This window comes from Hetaerina americana, unplaced genomic scaffold (genome assembly GCF_022747635.1).
Source record: "Hetaerina americana unplaced genomic scaffold, ioHetAmer1.1.p SCAF_12, whole genome shotgun sequence".
NCBI classification, from domain to species: Eukaryota; Metazoa; Arthropoda; class Insecta; order Odonata; family Calopterygidae; genus Hetaerina; species Hetaerina americana.
Genome location: NW_027286292.1, coordinates 1,469,785 through 1,492,787, shown reverse-complemented (window position 1 = coordinate 1,492,787; position 23,003 = coordinate 1,469,785). Strand labels below are relative to the sequence as shown.

General features: G+C 42.5%; 1 protein-coding gene across 1 annotated transcript in view; it reads right to left on the bottom strand.

The window, feature by feature from the left end:
- Window positions 1-22,824, bottom strand: part of LOC139685644 (NAD kinase-like) — a 243,241-nt gene extending 220,417 nt beyond the window's left edge. Inside the window, exons 1-2 of the mRNA XM_071582598.1 lie at window positions 22,719-22,824; window positions 22,204-22,323 (exon numbers count right to left, since the gene is read on the bottom strand). Coding sequence (XP_071438699.1) covers window positions 22,204-22,313 — 110 coding nt within the window. The 5' untranslated portion in view covers window positions 22,314-22,323; window positions 22,719-22,824. The remainder of the gene's footprint in view (window positions 1-22,203; window positions 22,324-22,718) is intronic.
- Between the last annotated feature and the right edge of the window lie 179 nt (window positions 22,825-23,003).

Sequence of the window (23,003 nt, the reverse complement as noted above, 5' to 3'; positions counted from 1 at the left end):
CGCTGGGCCCTCAGCAAAACCGTGATGCCCATAAAATTACAAAGTCGCGTCACACGACAGAAATGAATTAAGAATTTAATTAAATTGCCTAGGAGTACAGAGGCGACAATGACAATTTGAGGTCAGGCCGTACCTATTATACGTAGTGTAACAATATTAATGATAATATATTATTTATGAGGCACTGATTGTCGTAATATCAGTATCACCGAAGGTTGCTTGAGGCAAGTGAACCTGAAGGAAGCCTCGAATTAAGAGGACGCGTCGGTAGCTTAAGTGGCTAAAGCACTCGACCGGATATTGAGGGATCTGGGTTCGAATTCCAGTAAAGGCGAATGATTTTTACACTCTGAAATTGTTGCACTGAAGGAAGCATTGCTAGAGCCCTTCACCTGGCTCGGATCCAGGCAGCAACCAGTAAGGACCGCGCGGAGGACGCCAACTCGACATTGACGAATCTTTGAGGCTCCGGGAGTTAAAGCGGACCGACTGAGAAGAATGACTCAAAGGAATTTCGGACTCCACGGAATTGCCGACGTCGGATGAATACTTTCAAGTGCCGCACGCAAATGATGAGAGCAGGGATGAAGTGTGATTGCGAGACTCACTAGTTTCACCACACAGGAAGCGGGCTCGTTCGTTGGATTGAAGGAAGATCAGGTCGGTCCCGTGGATAACCGTCTCGTTGGCTAACCTTACAGTCATCGATTTGAATACCATCTACGAATGTAATTTGTAGAATTTCAATATTATTTGCAGTTTATCCAAGCTAAAAATACGAGCTTTTCGTTGCACCGTGCTCTGGTTGTATAGATTTGGCAATCAATCATTCAGCCATTTACACTCAGGAGAATATTTTGGCTAAGCTTGGAAATAAAAAATAGCTCGCACCACACCAAAACTACCCTCATTTTCTTATGAGTATACGTGTCCGTCCAATTTTATTGCATGTATCGAAATTTTTGCGGCATATGAAATGAGGGTAACTATAGTATACCTTTCAAAGTGGTTTCCCTTACTGGAACACGACAATATTTCGGTTCCAAATGAAAATTTAAATCCAGGTCCGGTAAGTGCTGCTAGTGAGAGACTCACTTGCTCTTCTTCCGAAATTCCCATACAGCGATGGCCATCGGGACATATGCAGTAGTTCAAATTAGGGAGACCATCGAGTACGAAGTTCAAATACGGGAGAGAGTAAAAAATTAAGTTACTGGACGTCCGCGCTGATTTGTTCTGACAGATAGACGCTAAATGATTGAGAACCTACATTAAGAAGGAATACGTGCCATGACTTCTATTCTCTCAAAGTGTTCACAGTTTTCCAGATTATTTTGCCACAGGTTTCCATTAACTAGGAATACGGAGTCGGGAAAGAATCTTAAACCTAAACGCCAGTAACTTATAAAATGCTATCCAAGGTAACTAACATCCAATAGCAATCCACCAAAGGTGGCATCCACCCTCCAAGTGGTTAACTAATGACCCACACTGCTACTATGACTGCTAAAGATTTTCGTATTTCTACATCCGCTTGCTCCCTCTCAAGCCGCTGCGAGTGCGTGTGGCAAGGGGTTTGAGGTCAGTAGTAGTTGGGGCAATTGGTGGCCGCTAAAATCCATATCTTTTTACATCGGGTAATGCTTTGAACTGCCCTTGTCATGCATTGTGCGAGGGAAAAATAATTTCTTGTGACGGGAGTCGATTTCCCTCACCTCTTCGTCGTAGTCTCGCCTAGCATTTTGAGTTAAGTGCTAAAATTAATCTCTGAGAGTCAGCAGTACCTATTCAGTAATTTAAGCCATGCACGGAATCTTCTCACTTCCATTAAATCCCGACCCAGAATTTCCAATGATCATGTGACTGCGACATTCGATTCTTTTGTAACGATTTTACCGCGAAAGGGCGCATGCAGCCCTTCTTAAGTCTTAAATTAGGTCCTCCAGCACCGCGTCCCAATTGATCGATGCGCAGTCAACGCAGGGACCAAACAACTCGAAACAACAACGCTCTCTGACTTTTTCCCTTGCAATATTGACCCCCTATTCGCTTGATGATGCCAATAAACCTAATGACAGTAGTCCATAAAGATATCAAAGAGGCAATTATCATTTAATAAAGGGGAACAGTATTTTGGGAATAACTATGCATATGAAACATCAAGTATACCTAAATCGAATGCCAATCGTCATTTTGCAAAAACTCAAGATACCACTACTCGTGCCACTACTATGCCAAAGAAACTACTGAGTACCCAGCTTTAGTGAATGTGTTCATGGCGATTTCTACGCGGTTTGGTGTAGGAAAATATTTTTTTTCCTCCAGAGCTTCGGTGACCTGTGCACCACTGCCGAACGCACGATATTTGGTGTGGAATGGGGGGGGGGAACTCGAATATTCGCCGTGAACTGACATTGCACTTCTTCACGACGGAATCTCCTTCGGGTTTACGCTTATGATTCTGCGTTCAGTTTTCCAGAGTCGGCTTCCCATTATGTCTCCCAGACTCCGGGTCCGGACAAAATATCCTTCCATTTCCCCCACTCTTTCGACACATTATTCCATACTACACAGGTCTCGACAACCCGCTCCCTAGTATATTATATACTCTTCCTTCACTTATTCTGACTCCTTCGATGTTTCTCATTAACTAAGTGCCTTTCGCCAACCGTGTCTAGAACTTCGTTTTTATCACACATTTTTGTTTAAAAAAAGAATGGGGCGCTAAGCTGGTTTAGTCATGATGAAAGTCATGTCAAAATGACTCTGTGATAAAAAAGCATGAAAATCTTCGAAATATGCGTTTCAACTTGATGCTCTTCTAAAAGTATTTCCATACGTTTATGGAAATATATACGCTATACTGGGCCAAAACAAGATTGATACTTTTTAAATATCACTTTCCTATTGTACGAGGGTCATCCGGAAAGTAGTACCCGTTCGTGCCGCATGAAGTGCTGACGACGCGAGTAGCCGCTGGACGAGGTCAGATAGCTTCAGTGGCTTGTCTGCCTTCTCTGAGCCAAGTTGCGTGACGCTAGCATTGCCTGTGTTGTTTCTGTGATTGTTTACAATGTTTAAAAAAATTGAGAACGCCGCCAGTTGTGAAGTGAGGGCAGTGATTAAATTCCTCAATGCAAGAAACGTTCGCCCATGTGATATTCATCGCCAATTAAAGGAGGTGTATGGAGACAATGTAATGGACGAGTCGTCTGTTCGGCGGTGGTGTCGCAACTTCAACATGGGGAGGGGGAGCACACACGACGATGAGCGTTCGGGGAGACCGTCTGTCATTACAGACCAACTGGTGAGCTCAGTTGACGAATTCGTGAGGAACGATCGGCGCGTCACAATTGATGACATCTGTGAGCATTTTCCCAATGTTTCTCGAACAATTGTTCATGAAATTGTTAAACACCATCTGCATTATGCAAAAATTTGTGCAAGATGGGTCCCTCGCGTATCTCAATGAGCTGGCGGCGAAGGACTATGCAGCAGGAATACAGAAACTTGTCACACGTTATGACAAATGCCTTAATTTGCTTGGAGATTATGTTGAGAAGTAGTTTAAAGTATCCTCTTTCAAATAAAATTTTTTATGTTTGTTAATATTTACTTTTGTGTCTTTATTTCACGAACGGGTACTACTTTCCGGATGACCCTCGTACATGAAAGAAAGAAATAGGTAGAGCTATATGTCTTGTAAGGAATAGCATGAAAATATTCGGAACGAGCATATTATTCAACTATAAAATTCTAGATTTGACCATGTTCGTGGCCACATACAAATATATACCAAGGGTAAGTTTGAAAAAAATTAACTTCCAGATGCAGAACATGTCGGGGCATCCAAATAATTGGTTAATTTTTAAGAAAGACTCATTATCTACTCGATATATCATCATTATTTTATAATTATCGTTATTTATTTCGGCATGTTTATAGCAGTATATACTACCTTGATCAAAAAGTTCCCGGAATAACCACCGTGTGGCGCTCCCATTGAGTTCTGTTTTTTTTGTTAAATTGGTACATCTGTTGTTGATATTCCCTTTAAATCTTAGTGTCATAACTTGACATTTGCACAAGTTACGGTCGGTTTTCGGTATGTCCATCAGTGCTTCCTGCGATTTTTCCATTACTTCCTCTCGGCTGCTAAAACGCGTTCCCCGTAATGGTTTTTTAACTCGATTGAACAGAAAGAAGTCACAGGGAGCCAAATCAGGTGAATTCGGTGGCTGTTGGATGGTATTTGTTGCATTTTTCGTCAAAAAATTACGAATAATGATAGCACTGTCCGACGGTGTGTTATCATGGTGCAAAATCCACGAGTTTTCTGCCCACATTTCTGGTCTCTTTCGGCGAATTGCTTCACGCAAACGTCTCATAACGCCCAAATAATACTCTTTGTTTACTGTCTGGCCTTCTGGCAAAAATTCATGATGCACTACACCGTTGTAATCCATGAAAACCGTCAGTATTGCCTTCTTTTTTGACTGAAAACGACGTGGTTTTTTGGTCTCGGCTCATTTGGTGAACGCCATTCACTTGCCTGATGTCTGGATTGCGTGTCGTACTCATAAACCCACGTCTCGTCTCCAGTAATGATCCTTTTGATGAATGTGGGATCGGATTCAGCCTCGCAAATCATGTCTTTTGCGACGTCAACACGGTCTCTTTTTTGCATGAAATTGAGGTCTTTTGGAACCAACTTTGCTGCTACACGACGGAAACCCAAATCATTAAACACAATGTCTTGGGCGGATCCATAGGCAATGTTCAAGTCCTCCGCTATTTCTCTGATGGTTAATTTGCGGTTATTGACCAACATTTCTTTTACTTTATCAATTTTTTCACCGACTTTCGATGTCGATGGTCTGCCACTGCGTTCATCATCTTCGATTGACTCACGACCACTTCTGAACCGCTCGTGCCACTGGTAAACGACCGTTTTTTTTAGAGAATCGTTGCCGAAACACTTTTCCAACATTTCCAACGTCCGTGCGCCACTAAATCCGTTTTTTACGCAAAATTTAATACAAGTTCGTTGTTGCAAATTTAAATCCATTTCTGAAATTGTAAAAAATCGCCAACACACATAGAGATAGATGTACTCTTGGCTACGTAACTTTTGCAAATGTCAAGTTATGACACTAAGATTTAAAGGGAATATCAACAACAGATGTACCAATTTAACAAAAAAAAACAGAACTCAAATCGGAACGATGGGAGCGCCACACGGTGGTTATTCCGGGAACTTTTTGATCAAGGTAGTATGCTACGTTAGCCCAAACTAAGAGATATACTTTTAAAAATGACTCTTCATGTGATAAAATCCATCAAACCCGAAGAAATATTTGTTCAGTAAAAGAATTATGAACATCTTCGAAAAATGCTTTTGATTCAATTACTGTAAAGAGTATGTGCGTATCTTAATGGAAATTACTATGAAATGCGAGTAAAACCATTTTTTAAGCGATGGTCCAAATGCCCAGTTGTAACCGAAGGCAGAGTTAATCAATCATCGCGAGGAAACCGATGATTTGGAAGTATTTTTTCGAAGCCCTATACAAAAAGAGTTCCAAGACATGGGAAGTCAAATGGCTTCTGGTGGACATGCAAAACGCAAATGGAATCTTTTATCGCAGTCCCGCTCTGAGAGTACGTTAATTAAATGGATGAGAGGCCATCGGTTGACTAAGGGAAATTTCAGTCCGACTAATAACTTAAATTGCCTACTTCAGAGTGTGTATACGTAATACGTAAATGAATTAAAAAAATATGCCACCGAACGGACGATTATTCATCCTAACAAAGCAAACATCACTATGCAAATACTCGCAATGGTGAAGGAAAAATTAATAAATACGAAACTTCGAGCGTTGAGAAATGAATTTTACCTTAATTCAGATATGTTGCTCATCCAATATTTTTTTACAAGAGGTATCAAGGTTGGGTCCAGGGCTATTCCCACTGCAGCATTTGATTTTCAAAACGGATATAAACATTTCCATCAAAATCAAATGGCCCTTCCTTCTTTAAATAAAGGTCCAAGAATTCATTTCCGAAGTACATCATTAAATGCACCCATTTTTATTAAGGGACAGCTGTTACATAAAATTGCTATCATATAACTATTGAATTTGACATTAGTTACAGAAGCAAGGCTTTTATTCTCAACTGTGACCCATATAATTGGCACCTTATATTAGATTTCATTAGGAATAATACTTAAAAAAGCATTCCAGACAGTGAGCTCAATTCCTCGGCCTTACTCCCGTGTGAAACCTCAGTTCTTCCCCGGTTTTATAGCCAGGAAACAAATGTCCCATTCAACAGGCGTGGTGCACGACAGCTCAAGGCTACAAACGTTGAGATGAAACATGCTTCTGTTAAACCAACACTAGGTTTCAATTCTTCATTTAGAGTTTCCAAAAAAATTTCCGAATTGAAAACATGAGAGGGAGATTGAAAAAAACTCAGAGCGGCCATTCCTAATGTTAGACTCCGACTCCACCCTCGTCCCCACTCTTCTGGCGATCCGCCTTTTAAGTTTTATACAAGTACGTGTAAACCAACAACTCCCACAACACTCTCCAACAACACACAGCTGGGAACAAATTCACGGGCTCGTCCCTAGTGAGTGGTCAAGGCCCAGGATTGGTTTCGAGCCGGCGCCTAGGAGCCAGATGCATACATGGGTTTTAGCGGCGAATCTGAAAGGGGGAAGGGAGGAAATAATGGACGCATTTAAACAATCGTTGAATGAAACATTGTGGAGGGAGGCATGCTAGGGAACTGGTAGAGAGCCACGCTTACCCGCCGAGTCTGGTCGGTACCTACCCGAACCCACGTAGGTGGGCAGCGGGCAGACCCACTGGGCAAAATACACGTGGTAGGTGTACCTTCTGGCGTACCCGGCGGCGGCTCATCACTCGCAGCAGGTAAAATCCTGCTACTACGGGGAGACGGGAGCCACACGGACTCGGTCCATCCGTGCCCGCCTCACTGGATCTGGCGTCGTAGGGGTTGGGCCTGTGGCTAGGTTGGTGGGGCTCTATCTGTCATTCGGCATAAGCGGGGAACACCCAGAGGTGGGGGAGGTATTGTCCCCGACCCTGCCGGTGGCAGTCGTTTGAGGTGTGGGCCCAAGAGCGAGGTGCTCTCAGTGGGAAACGTTATCCGAGCCTAGCCATTCGTGAGCCTGGGATGCATGCTACCTGCGCCCGCAGGGAAAATGTGAGAACTAGTCGGCGCTCTGAACTTCCGACATCTCACCTTAGGGAGCGTAATCCCTAATCACAATTTGACTTCGGGGATAGTCCGGGTACATGGGTCCATCCGCAACCGGTGTATTGTTAGCCTGTTCAGGCTGGTTTCCCAAGGAAATGGCGGTATAAGGGCCGTCAGGCCGCTGCCAACCCCGGTTGCCGTTCCGCCGGTGGCCGTAACTAATGCGGAAGAATGCTTGCATGAGGCGCGGTTACTTTTGATGGATGAGGGGTGTGGTGCACTTCCCGACATACGAGGGCCGGAGTTTGTGGTTTGGCTGGTAAATTATACCGCGGTACGTGCATGAGGGAGTCCCGTGTCATGGGAGAGAATTGGTTAAGTTGAGAGGGGAGGCGAGGAGCGGTGAATATGGCACATACTCTACACGTGGGTCGATTGCGGGGTGCCGGTGTAGATTTGTGGACGACAGAGGATTTGCATACGGACATCGTGGGTTTTAATATGCCCGATAAATTGGCAGCTCGTTTATAGTTAATCGAGGGACATTGCGTAACACGTTTGCCATGTTGCTTTTCGGTTAGTCGGGATGAAGAAAAGATCTTTGAGAATATGTCTGATGGACTGAATTACTGGGAAGAATGTCGTGCAGATGGAGAGGGTGCACGCGTTAGTGTCTAGGGAAGGTCTGCGGCGGTGACTCTGCCGGAGGATTTTTATTATTAGGGACTCAGGGTAATCGCGGCGTAGGAGAACGTTATGTATACTGTGAAGGAACGTGTTCAGGGAGTTAGTGTTATTACGGTGACCAAGGGTGGAGAGTGAGTATGGGAGAGAGCGTTTGGTGTGCGATGGGTGGCACCTGGTGCATAGGACCTGCTGCTTTTTGTTGGTGGTTTTAATGAGGACGGAATTTTTGATTAGTAAGAGAGATGCTGACAGCGAGGAAAGTGATTTCTGAGGTGGAGTGTGTTGAGGCGAAGGAGAGAGAAGAGGAAGCATCGTGGGAGGAAATGAATGCTTCAAGAGAGTTAATGCTATGTGGCCAGAGAAGGAATAAATCTGTACATCTGGCCCAAAGGAAGAGGTTGCAGGGGATAACCGAAAAGGAAAGATACTTTCAAGGAGGTCAAGGCGGAGGTTTGCGGATGAGGGGGTGCATCGCAAAGCCTTTGACCCGAAGGTAACATTTATTGTGGGAGGAGAAGGAATTGTGGGTTAGGATGAGACAGATTGAGAGCAAAACGAACGCTCTTCAGCGGCGACACAAATATACGCGTTAACTTTCTTTAAAAACTGAACTTACCATATACACACAAAGAGAGGCCATTCAAGGATATGATTGACGTTTCGACGGTCGAGCCGTCATCCTCAGAATGTTTACTTGCAAATGAAATAATCCGAAGGGTGCGTGAAGAGAGAAGTCTATAGAATAGTAAAAAGCTTTTACGGAAAAGGGCAAGTGCCCTGGGGGACATATTAATAAATATTTTCAGATGATTATCAGGGGAACACCTTTGTACATTTCATAGAATGCTATTTAAACGATCGAGTTCGCTGAATAGACAATAACTTCAGGTAGAGCTGAAGTGAAAGTTTAGTCACATACTGTCACGAGGGAGGGAGGGAGGGTGTGGGGTTGTGGAGAGGATAGGGGTAGTCGGGGAAGCGCGGAATGGGGGAGGGGATGGAGGAGGGGTGTGTGTGTGCGGGGGCGAGCAAAGAAGCGGAGGAGTGTCAGCGTGAGTCGAGGTTGGCCGCAGCTGTTGGCTGTGGATCATTAACTTAAGGATTACAACGAGTGCACTGCGATGGGGGTGGTGCTTACGGAACGCAATTGGAGTAAACTGACGTCCAGGAGAGGGTAATGCACGAAAAAGATACTATCATTCACTATACGCCCATTAACACCACCTTATTTCCAAATGTTTCCAGATGTCTCCTACCCTGGGCTTCCTGGATATCGATGATCTCTGGGAGGAAGTCACAAGTGCGGTCCTCCTCCCACAAGTGCTTCGCAAAGTGCTCACTTTGTGGTGTAGCTACGAGTCCTCGAGACTTTCGCTCTCACCCCGAAGGCCTTCCCCGTTTGCCCCCTTAAGAGTCGCACTGCATTCAGAACGCTTTCAACTCACAAGGACCGTTTTATGTCATGTGTTGATTTTGCCTTCGATCTTGCTTCTAAGTGCATTTAAGTTAATCCAATTGTAAAGCATCACTCTCCGGTTTCCTTTCCCATTTCCCAATAGAAAAAAATAAGTATAGCCTGCACCCATTGAATTACGAGTCGTGCACTCGTGATCTCGTACTTCTCAGGCATTTATTTTTAATTTGAGAATATTTTATAATAAAATAAGTTGAGTGCGAGAGAAATGGAAAATAAAGCATTAAAATCGCTAGCGAAATAGTATGAGTGCGATGGTTAATATGTAATTTATTTCTAACATATAACAACAAAATGTGTACTAATATAATTCTATAATTCAAAATGGTACGATTTTTCCCCTTTTATATATTCACTAATCCGCACGCGATTATCGGACACCCCAATAAGGGAAATAATAGAGAAGCTGCCGATCCAGTATTTCCGGACATCAGAGTGAGATGAGCTGGCCTCGTGGAAATCATTGGCCAGCGATTAACAAATTGGGACAGGGCAATGCGCCCAATTTCAACCACAGGAGATCTGGAGACGGAATCACTCGAAAGTGAAAAGCTGAAAAACATGGCGACAGCAGTGACCAACGAAAGAGGCAGGTTAGAGCCTCACGAAATGGTGAATGATAGAGGAGTAAAAACAAAAAAGTTGGTCAACTCTTTGAGTTTTAAGGCGCAACGGTGGGGGGGGGGCAAGGTAGCTTGGTATCAGCGCCCCCGTGGGCAACGGTGCGGCTGGGGTCGTCGAAGTGTCGGCAACTGAAAACTTGACCCAGTGGATAGCCTAGACTGAACACTACACTGGAATCGTGCGCCATGAAAACACTAAATCCTACGGAATTAGGGCAGCTTTTCGAAAAGTGAGGCGATTCTCCCGTAGCTACACTGCTTATTAGTTGCCGAGGGCAGATCAAACCCCATTCGTGATGGGCAGCCGACCGTTTAAGGTTGAATCCTAAACTAGGGTGGCACAAATGAATATTAACCCGGTTTGTCGTCGGCAGTTCACGGTATCACCACTCCCGATCATTTCAGCGCGATGATTGTTTTCCTTCGCGTTTCCGCCTCCAGACGTGTCTGCAGAGGAAGTCTCCGAGATACGACTTTGCCGAGAAGTCGGATTGCGATCGATCACGGCTCATGGCGGCCCGCATAGATCCGTAGACGCACAACAGTCACGTGTGTCACGAGTGCGACTCGTGCTCAGCCGACAAGTTTCCCCGCGAGTAGCCGGCTGTGATATTTGTTCGTGCACGTCCATGCTAATGAGGAGGTCGGCGGCTGGCAGGACGAAGTGGAGTCTCTTCTTCATTTCGGATCACTATTGTGGTATTACACCCCCCCGAACAGGTTTTCGATGTCCCGCGAGATAGCCGCGGACGCGCTCAATGGGGATTCGTGGTCCTTGACCTTATGATGGTGGATCTTCCCGGTTTACTCGAATTTAAAAGAGCTCTGGGCATCGTTTGAAGGGAATATGGCGAGAGGTTGTGCCTCGTGGAGATTAATAAGGCCAACCTGAAGATTACGGCCTGGATGTTTCTATTTCACGGGGCGCCTCTGTGTGATTCATAATCCACCATTACATTATTGTGTACGTTTTCCTTCTAATTTTCATCTATATTCTTAGTTATATTGACGAAATGATGATATTTACACATAAGCGTGCCAAAGAGACATATCGTAACCATCATCATCATAGCTTATACGCCCAATCAATTTACTTCAACTTCTCTTCTTGTATTTCAGAAACCTCAACAAGCTTAAATTTAATGTTCCAAAAACGTCCTCCCGGAGGAAGTTCCTACATGCCACAGTCCTTCACATAAACCTTAAAAACAAAATGATTCCCTGTTTATTTGATTTTTTTTCTCTTAGAGGACCCTCAAGGGAGAGAGTTACATAAAAAAACCCAAATACAATATTTGCCTAAGCCATTCTGTCACAACATACATGAAATTATTTTATATCTCAATTATATAATAATCTCTTCCTAGCTGTGGATTTCTCTTCTAAATCTGCTATTCTTTGCGTAGGAACCCACACTTGTCTTCGCGTTACTTCTCTGCGTCGATCGCAGTGTCCTTCTGAGGCCCCCAATCTCCATCATTTCTCTATTCTCAGGCCTGCTCATGCCGGTGATGCAGATCACGTGATGGGCCCAGTCACTCCTTCGTGACGTCCCATCCTCAAATTTGTAAACGTCGCTCTGTTCTTTGGTCTTACCGAGAGTCTTGCTCCAGTTCTTGCCACCTTTCATATTAAAAACGTAAAGTGTCTGTTAACAGATAGGCTTTGACCCGGAGTAACTCCAAGATATTTGCCGTGCTTGCTCCTTGTCTCCTTGAGTCCCTGGTAATATTTGCCTTTATCAAGCGAGTTCTCAGATGAAAATTCTTCCCCATGCCTATTAAGCTTACTATACCTCTCTTGCTTATGCCATTGCTACACGCTACACGTGATCCTGCTACCTAAATACCGAAACTCCTCCACTTGTTCCAGCGTGTATTTCCATAGTCTTACATATAGATTATCTCCCCTTCTTCAACTGCAAACCAGAACCTTAGCGTTAATCTCGTTTATCTAGGGGTTGTACTTCTCCATTGGTCTTCTCCAAATAGCTATGTTGCCCGCAAATCGTAGTATACTCATCTATTCTCCTTCAATTCATACGCCGTCTCAGTATTATCCCTCTCACAATCCCCCGTCCCTCTCTTTCACACTCCCTCTCCCCATCTCGAGATCAGCATTCTTTGATCTTCCGAGGAACTGTGCTCGGACCGTCGGCACCTCAAGACACGTGTCATCTTTCGCGCCCCGCGTGTGCGGGGGTGGGACACTTTCCGCGTCCCTGTAAGCTGGGCCGTTTGAGGTGGCGTGGGGAGCCTTAAAAGCTGAGGGGAAACCACGAGTTGGGGGTTGGGCTTTATTAATCTGCCGACGACCAATTGGAGGAAGGACTCCTATTTTGTTTACGATGATAAGTGGTTTCTCACGGTCTTGTCGGATCCGTAACATAACTTGACACCAAAGCCCCTACTATGATGAGTGTTTATGAGAGTTTGGGTTCGGAAACCTACTCGCGGTGATGTTGCTCTAGGAGGGATTTCAAAGCCATTTAGGACGAAAGTGTATCCCGAGTCGAACAAGATAGATTTGTTTGTTCACCTGTCCTCAGCTTCCCATTACTCCACCAGCTGAAGGTCCCACGTTGGAGCCATTTTCGAAGAAATAGGAGAATTAGTGAACACTTCTGTACTACCTAATCACAACATATTTTGGCCAGCCATTAACATTTCAAGCGTAACCTTACTCTCGGGTAACAAGGAATTATTTGTCTCCACCACTTTCTAAAATTTCGACTTCCTAGGAAAATCATGATGTATACTTGTACATAAATTCGTAAACATTTTGAGTTCCGCGGAATCATTAATTATTAGCACGGCAAGTAACACATTGGCGCGCGGCAAATTCAAATGTTAGTTTTCATTTGAAGATCACCCTCAATCAACGATGGATCATACATAACAAACATTTTTCGCAAATAAACAGGAATTTGGCAAAAGACAAGGATTTATTTGTTGTTTTTATTTGCTATTCATATTATATTATGTCCTCCCACAAACAAGAACGATCAGGGTAACAGTCACTTAAATATTTTATTGAAATAATCGATCTTTTACTGCATGATGCTAAAAGATGGACTCCGGGAAATATAGATTCGGTTCGTTTATTTTCATTATTCTTGAATAAGTAAACAAAACTCCTCTTTAGATATCACATCTCCCGTTTCAAAACCTTCTTCCATACTACCTCTCTATAGCGTCAGAAAACATTTAAAACTCCGTTCCATTGTTGTCTGTTATTCCCCTAGGATTACCTAAGTTGACCGATATCCTTTGATATTTCCTCCGAAAGAAATCCGTGCATATGGCTGCAAGCCATAATTTCTAATGCAATTAGTATTTTTTGCGCATCGTCGGTAGTTGTTTCGGGGTCACTGTGCGTACTCGTATTTCCCCAAAAATAAGTACCGACGATATGAAAAAATGCTATAACTAAAAAAATGATTACAGCAAAATATATAATTCATACAGCATATACGAGGGTTGCCATTTATATTTTGAGCCCCGACAACACTAAGTGCTTAAGGTGCCATCCGACGTTTCCACCCTAAAGTTTGACCCTTTTAGCGCTAACTTTCTTCAGAACATTTTGTCCTTTGATCATAATTTGTGTTTTTTACAGTGACTCGAAAATTTTGTCTCAGCAAAAAAATGGAGTTAACTCATAAATACTTTCGTGCGATAATTTTTAACGAATTTCGACGTGGATTATCAAGACAGGAGTGCATCTATCAACTTACTTCCACTTTTGGCGCTGAAGCCCCATCCTCTTCCACTATGAAACGCTGGTATAACGAATTCCATCATGGCCGCCTTTCGCTCAGCGATGAAAGTCGTGAAGGTCGTTCAAAATCAGTTGTTGTGCCACAAAACATTGATGCTGTGCAAGAATTAGAAAAGGAAAATCGTCATGTGACTTATCGTGAGATGGAGACATCCTTTAGGATTAGTATGACGAGCATCAATCAAATATCGCATGAACATTTAGCTGTGAAAAAAATTTGTTCGCCTTGGACCCCGCATAATTTGACAAAAGCTCAAAAAGATGCTCGTGTCAATTAGTGCAAAGAAATGCTCAACGAATGCAATCGCGGTGCATCAAAAGCTGTGTATAACATCTACACATGTGACGAATCTTGGTTCTATGCGCATGAGCCCGGAACAAAACAGCAATCCACTGTACGGGTCTTCCAAGACGAGCCAAATCAGACAAAAGTGACTTGTGCACGAAGCACATCGAAGCAAATGATCGCGTTTCTTCGGAATGACTGGACATGTGGCAACCATGAATTCTGAATGATACTTGGGCATTTGTTTGCCACAAGTGCTTGGTGCAAATTAAACAAGTGATATCCTGGCTCTGGATTTATTGTCGTAAAATTCACAGAATTGTCCTGCAAGGTTTCGTCTTTCTTCCATATTATGGTTTAAAACAGAAATTCTTCATCTACTTCGGTGAGGCAGCGATTCTGCAATGGAAAGAAGCCTCAGGCGTCATTTTATAGTCGTGTGAATGTCAGTATTTGCTACAGATTGTGTCGCCCCTCTTTGGCACCAACCGCCTCAACGCTGTCACCCAACAATCCGAGAGCGTTTGCTCATTACAATTGAGAGTTGAATTTCAATTTTTCGAAGCGCTAAAGATTTGTTCAAGATTTATTTTGAATAGATTAATCCATTCGCCCGTTGCGCGTCTGAAATGCATCGGAGTCGAGTGTAGCGGTTTAACCAAACTCCTTAGCGAGTTTTCAATAGGAAGTTTGTGAAACGCCGCTTTTTCTTCACCTAGCGTTACTGGCGTCATCGAAAACGGAGCGAACCCCGAAAAAATTGTAGCATATCGAGAAATATAAGGAGTATCGATTTGTTCAATTGCGACATGCGGTTGTTTCCCTCTGACCCCGCCTATCCTATTTGTCCGGAGCGCTGCAGATATCTATGTGGCGTTCGCCTGTAAATGGCGAAAGGGGGGGGGGCGCTCACCGAATTGAGTCACGAATGGACACACGAAGGAGAGCGCAGGCCGTTGACCTCGCCGGGTTGCCTTCATTACGAGAACTCCGCCGGCAAACGGAGTGCCAAATGCAAATCATGCGAATAAAATACGCGCTTAAATGACCATTTGGAGGCGAAAAAAATTTTGATATTAACTGGAACCCATCGTATGTTTTACGACTGAAATACGTTCAGCAAAATAGCTAGTGGCGGCAATGGCTACCAGACAAAATAAATAAGCGAATATCATGCATAAAAAATAATTAAATATATTTTCAAGGCTATAAAAAGCCGCACCCTTACAATTCCGTAAATCATGCTGTATAGTTCCAAGCACCCTGCGGACTGGATTTCATTATCATTAACGGTGCTAAAATCACAAGCCCACTCTAACTCCATGCTATGCTCAACCTTACCCGACTACTGAATAATTTATGATCGTTACTTAATATTTCAACCACGGAGTTGAGTTTTAAACTGGTCGCATTCGTTTCTGCAGTCGGTTTCTTCTTTAAAATTTATTTAGCTCCATCGAAATGTTCGTAAATGAAATGGTGAATTCAAAGAATAATCCCATAATGGATGGGTAAATAAATTCTAGCCACTTCTAGGGCATGTCATCCGCGGATTATCCCCATTTCTATGTCATGCGAAATCACCACGTGTCGTGAGATTGACATAAAAATTAAAAAATATGAATCCGCATGATCCAAACCCCTTACTTTGGAAGCATACCGGGGGACTTCATATTATAAAAAATTATCCCTTTTCACCCTGCTTATAGTTTGATTGGGGCCAACGCACATAAATATTTAAGGCGAGGGAAATCAATGAGCAATTGGTTAAAACAATGAATGAAATCCTGATCACAAGCGAACATTGAGTGGGTAATGGATGCTCCCTTAAATGGCCTAATGGAAAATCTTGGAAAACTCTGCTTCTGGAAGAGCATCATTTCCGTTACAAGTAGTCGGCACCCACACAAGTAGCCCAGGCACCCACAACAGACGACAAGAATGTAGCATCCGCACATTCCCTTGCTCTTGGCGGACAGGGTGGGGGGGATATTCATTACAACCGAAGCTCAAATTTGAATGACTCCAAGAGGAGACTTAATTCTATAGAGCATGCATTTGCAGTTAAAGAACATTTAAATCGCGACCCGTCTTAATTACATTGAACTATTTCTATGAATTTTAAAATGATCCGAGGAAAAGCATGTGAAACCACTTAAGAATAAAATTGGTTCACATGAGTGCATACATTTTTTTCAAAAATAATATCATGAGCTCGTTTTCCAATATGAGGTTCTTGCAGGCACGCATTCCCCAAAGGCATATCTCTGCCTTGGATTTCTTTATTCAACTACTTTTGTTGAGGCTATATCGGGACCTAATTGTCCCTTCTACCACATAAACCCTATACATACCTACAGTTACAAATACCCAAGCCCTAGGTGGAAGAAAAACCCAACCAGGCGGAAATCGAACCCGCGACCTCTGAGTTGGCAGCGGGGGCGTTATCCCGCAGGCACCGGGGTGGCGTGATAAATGAAAGTAAAAGAACTGCGGGAGATATAGCGACATTAAATTTAAGGGAGTCATCCGCTGCTGCCCAGTGAAATTGTTACATTTGGTAAATTCGATCACGGGAATATCATGCACATCGATTGAGCCAATACGTAAATGGACGAGACCGAGACTGCTCTACCATCTAACCGCTTTTCAGCACAAGTCTAATTAATATTAAAGTAAGAGATATGGCAAGATGGAGAGAGTCATGGCGTTGGGCTATAAGCGAGCGTACACACGGCGAGTGAGGAACGCAATGCCCTGGCATGGGAGCGTTTACATAATGAAAGTGAGTGCGCAAACAGACGCATAACGCGGCGCGCTTGGCGTGCCCATCTGAGTGGAGAGGCTCGATCTTTGGATTCGGGGATTTTTCTCCAGGAATTCCGCCCCCATTTTTCGATTGTTTTAAGACATAATTTTTAAGCATGGCCCATCGATGTTTCGCTCGGAGCTCAACGGGACTCTTTAATGACGATGACGTTACGTTGACTTAAGTTTCTTTCTCTGCGCTTCTGTTTAATATCGCCTTTATATGAAAAGTTGACACTACGTTAAGGGCCCCTCTTACGAAGATGACTTCCCGATATTACTCGAGCAGTGGTGTGGGTGCGGAGAAGAACGGAGAAAAAAAATTGGCGGCCAGTAATGAAGCTCTGGGCTCCAGGTGAAGGAAGAGAAGCGGCTGTTGGTGAAATCCGAAGAAGGCGGAACCAGTGGATACACGACATACTGAGAGGCAAAGGAATGCCGAAGGCAGTGGAAGAGGAGAGAATGCTGAGAAAGCAAGGTAAATAGGTAGGGGGAAAGAATAGGTATTTTGGATGGAATTAGCGGAGGCAAGAAATATGCAGAGCTAAAGAATGAGTCGTTATAAAATGCATATAGTTATGGGGTTTAAGTATATTTTATGTCATGTCAGTTCCGGCATATAAGTACATTAGTGTTGGTGAGCAGTGCCAGGCTCCATCAAAATCCCTCCCTAAATGGCTAGACTGCTGCTAACAAAAAGCGTCACACCAAAGGACTCTTTGCTAAACTGACTCATTCACTGGACTTGGAACCAAAACACCAATTCGAAGAAATCCAGGATTATTTTAACTACTCGAAATATTTACATAACTTCAAAGCAAATAATTCTTTCATTCAAAATAATATGTTTAGTTCAGCCTTCGGCTCCTAAGCTTGTGCCGCGAGGAATGAAATCCCCTGGAAAAGTGAAAGATGCGAAATACGAGTACGGCATTCAAGACTATGTTGCCATGGGAACTATTCGGATGACCGTGGGCTGGTGCACATTCGCGTGAAAGGGCGTCGTCAGGCAATTTGGCCCGCAGCTTTCAAAACTGATAAACGCAAAAAGAATGGCTTTTTTGTACAAGCATCACTAGTGCGAGTATCTAACACCAGAACACCGCATGATAGAACAACTTCGCTTGCGGTAGGAACGTGTTCGCCAGCTCGAATGTTCCGCCAGTAAACAAGCTACAGAAACATTAAACCCCAATGCCGATACTCATCGAAAATCACGCTCACGGCACACCGATTGGAATTTGAAAATGAAGGAAAGGAGAAGAGATCAACTCGACCTTTTTGCACTGCATGGCAACAGTACGTAAAGGTTGACTTCACTGAAGATCGAAAGAAGTACAACGCCCAAGTCGCTCACGGCAGAAAACAGCTATGACCGAATGTCAGTAAAAAGAACGTAATTGGGCCGCACGATGCCACAAAAGGGCGCGCTCACGGCCGGTGCAAAACAGTGCCGGGGGTGGTTCGCCCAAGGCGTGCGCGGAAGGACCATTGTCGCCCTCCCGTTCTCCTGATTAACCTTTGACCCGAGACTCAGGTCCTGCCATGGCACACTTAAGCCTCAGCCATGCTTTTGAAATCACAATCTGATGCGAGCGGTATTTGTCCGGAGGATTTCAACGCACTTCAACCAACATAAATCTCTTGAGCCCGTTATTTTAGCCATTTGGTGTGGCCTCCATTGAAAATTTAATTGCCTTTAAATAACGGCAGGTTCAAAAAAAAATACTGTCAGAAGACATGCATTTCAAGACAAAAAATCAGACTCCATCAGACAAAGGCTCCATGCGGCCAGCACATCGACGCATTTACGTGAACATGTTAAATAACTCCCGGGATTGAGATAAAGGATATTTCAGTTCAGTCAACATTTATCCTAATGCATGGCGGTGCAGGGCTTCGGCTGTCAATTCTCGGTGCACGTGAGAAACCAAAAGTCTCCTAAATAGCCCAAGGGTACCGACAGGTCAGCGTTCCCCACCTCATTCGTCACCTTTGCCTCTTGACGGCATACATAATGAATAAGTACGCATGAGGACCCACCATTTTTTGACTAGCACGTACCAGCCAGCGTATGTACACAATAAAGATAAACTTGAAGGAGGTAGATTTTGACCCCGAAGAGAAGGGAAACACTCGGTGAGTCACTCGGACATTTGGTCACCATCTTGCAATGCTACATCAAAATTAAAATTGAACGAGCCTTTTCAAAAGAAAATGAGTGGTTTTACGTACTTTGAATTTACCGAGTTACCAATTATTTCGACGAAAACATAACCTGCTAATTTCTGGCATAATACTTGGCGCATGCTTAATCGGAAATGAAATCAAGTCAAACTTTAAGTGGATATTTCTTGAAGGGACTCACTGTAGTATTAAAATAATACGAGGGTGCCGAATTCCACATCCAAAGAGTTGCACAGAAGACACCTTCATAAGCCGTAAGATTTAATTAGAAATTAACCTTGAACCACAAATGAAATGCATATTCTAGATGAAAGTGTCTCCACTGGCTGTGGCATTCATTGTTTATAAATTAAACTTTTGCGGCGACTTCACGTTAGTCAAATATTCTGTGTGTTCTGGTCCTTCTGACAGGACGTTCACTGTGAGAACGAAGTGGTTGATAGCATCTGAATCTAACTAGTGCTTCAATGTAGTATGTACTTTACCATCTCAAAAAAAACAAATATTTACCAACGCCAAAACGACTACTTTGAGAGAATTTGAGGGAATCAGAGGAATAGTCGTATACGTTTTATATCATCGAAACGAATCAATCACATGGTACTTCATAAACTATTTCCGTCAGTTTTACATCGGTCAGAAGTGTATGAAATATTATTCACCGAAATCAAACTTAAAAATTGGTATTAACGCCTTCACATGGTGAAATTTACTAGACTCTAGTTCTCTGAGACAAACATTTTATTCTAATTTTAAAAGGTAAAATTTGTTCATAAGAATTTTTGCTTCAATCAACCAAAATATTCTTGCCTTCCAAAGATTGCAATTAATTAAAACTATTTTGTCGAGGGATCACAGCGCGTATTGGCGTGAACCTTTCGACCATCAGGTCATATTAAACAAGGCATTATACAAAACAGAAGCGTTGAAATTGATGGTTTTTAGGGATTAAGATCCCTCAGTTCCATTTCGCAAATGCTGACGTTTCTTGACAAAGGTTATGCAGGATCCCGACCCCAAGCAATAAAATTTAACCAGGGGATCAAAGGGTTTTTCTTTCCTGGGGCACACATGTGAAAACCATCATAAAGAATGTCATCCTTACGGAACTAGCTCTTGGGATATTTTTTTTCATCGTGAAATGAAATAGTCAGTTGGTATAGAGAAAGGAATTATAACTTCGCAGGTAATATCTGGAGTGAAACTAAGATAAAGCGAATCGGTAACAACGATCAGATGAAGCAAAATGTTATTATTTATGGGATAAAAAGTATCCGAATAGCGGAATGGTGAATTATGAAAAATATTACGGAAATTGATTCTATAAGGACTGCAAAGGAATTAATATTTTAAGTGTCGGGGATGCTTAAGAAAACGCACGGACCGAAGGCTTTCCCATACTTCAGTAGGTGCAACTTACGAGTAAGCTGCCTATCTGCTGAGGACTTTGGATACTCTTGACACAAAATATGATATGGGAAGTAGGCTGCGGAATCCAAGTAAACTACTCCCTAAAATTTCCTTCGTGAATCGTCATGAACAAGGACAATCTTGGACCTACACTGGGTACAGTACTCGACATTCAACTCTATCGATTAAAGCCGAAGTTATGTGGTATTGTTTCCGTAAATCCCATTGCTTATAGTATAGGTAAGTATTAGAAATTGGCATTCAAAAGTATCGCAAGCCACGTCCGGAAAACTCTCAACGAAAATTGAGTTTTCCGGATAAATCTAAACTATATTTAAATTGAAAAATTTCGTTCCACCGCTTCAGCTTTTAGAAACATCTTTCTAGCATTGAGGTAAATAGCCTTAACAATTAATTTCTTGCGCATCGATAAAACTTAAAGTTTGTAAAAGCAGCGCGTGGAAACCTAGAACGACCCTTTCCAGAGGCTATAACGAGAAAAGCGCAGAATAAAATCCAGTCAGAACTGAAGATATGTATTATGAAGGGAATTTTGGTTACCATTCACATCTTACGGGGGAACAACGACCGCAAGCAAATTAATTCTGCTGGAATATTTGTTAAAAATATTTGTATTGCATCTAATTAGATGAACGGACGATAGCGATGCGTAATTACTGCGGAATATTTTTGAGAAGTTGATGCCCCTTAATTATTATTATAATTAAATCGAAATAAAGGCACACCATTCACGTTACTATCGCAAACCATTGCTCATTCGATTCCTTCAGTTATCTTCGGAAGTCGCATAATTCGTGACACTTCTTTGTTTAAAGTGATGCGTGAAATATCGCCATTCAGGTTATAGTCAACATGAAAAATATTTTTCAAGAATGTTTCCAGTATTCTACTGAGGGATAAATTATAGAAATAAAATACAAATTAGGAAAATATATTTACAAAAACGGGTATTACAAATGAATAAATAGAACATAGAATCTACTTTTCAAAATTGTTTTGCCTTACTACCACTATACATTGGTCGGAAACTTTCATGACGGTACACATACTATTATTTTAAACTGATTCGTAATTCCTATTACATTTCTAACCGGCACTCACAACCAAACTGACGATATTCACAGGGGATAAGTGATATACCTAAAAGGTAAATGTTGTACCTATCGTAAAACAAACTCGAAAATACAACTTACGATGATACCCACATATCATTTACGTCGAGATAAACCGCAAGGATTCAATGCGCAATTGATGATACAGCAGACATTTAACAAAACCAGGGCGGGTAGCCTGAATTTTCTCAATGGTGGTTTTGCACACAATTTAGCACACAATTATAACTTTAAAATTAAGAAATAACTAACTCTAGTTACCAAAAGAAAATGACGTTGAAATACTTTAAATACTGTAACGATTAAGCAACGGAAATGCCTCTATTCATTTCTGTCGCCAAACGGAATTCCGAATTGCCGGCGGTAGTAGGCTACCAAGCAATAGGCCGTAAAATAGAATCACAAACGATAAATTTCATCCCGGCGAAGCATTGATGAAAAAAGTAACGCGAAACAGATTAGTTCGCGAAAGTACGGTTTTATATATCTAACAACAGATTTGCTTTGTTGTCAGTGATAGGAGAGGACAGTACAGATGCTGGAATTCAAAATTTCGGCAAATAAAAACTTATAAATACTTACCGAAACCCCTGGAGCTTTTCCTGGACCTTTCCAACCAAAGTTTTCTTCGTAAGCAGCTGGGGGTCCATCCCGACCATAGCCTTCGCTAAATGAAGATCTTCTTCGTTCATTTCGAATTATCTACGCGTAATAGGGAAGACAAAAATAACATTACGTCAGGTAAACCGCTTCTTAAAAGTAAAGCATTTATTTTCATTCAAAAGCATCACGACCATCCGCAAGTGCCAAAAGCACAAAGGAAAACCCCCCTAACATTACTTTGAGCAAGTTGAATGGCCGCCTAAAAAGTGAATGAATACTAATAACCGCACTGAATCTCTAAACGAATGATTTCCAATGACGGAAATTAGAATTATGCGTCACCCAAAAATGTAGATAATATTGTTGTCATTACTCTTTACTTCTTAAAAACAAAATAAACACTAAGCAAATGGTTAGTATAACAGACCTCATAAGCATATTTCCTTTCATAAATATATCGTTCGGATTCCGCTCAGCCACTTACTGACACCTACCTTTCACTGAGAGAACAGCACGATGCTCTGCTCTACGCAGGTGCACTAGCCTTTAAATATACTTCATTTCACGAATGGAAAAAAACTGGTTTTATATACGAAGAAGTCGTCATCTACTTGCACTCGACGTGACCATTCACGCCATTGGCTTTGTAAATCACTCTCTCGAGGTAGTTCACATTTTAGGCGATAGATGACGACATATTCATATGTTCTATTCACTGCTCAGTTTTGTTAAACGTATTAGAACATTTAATGGCAAACAAAAAGTGCTAAAACTTCAAG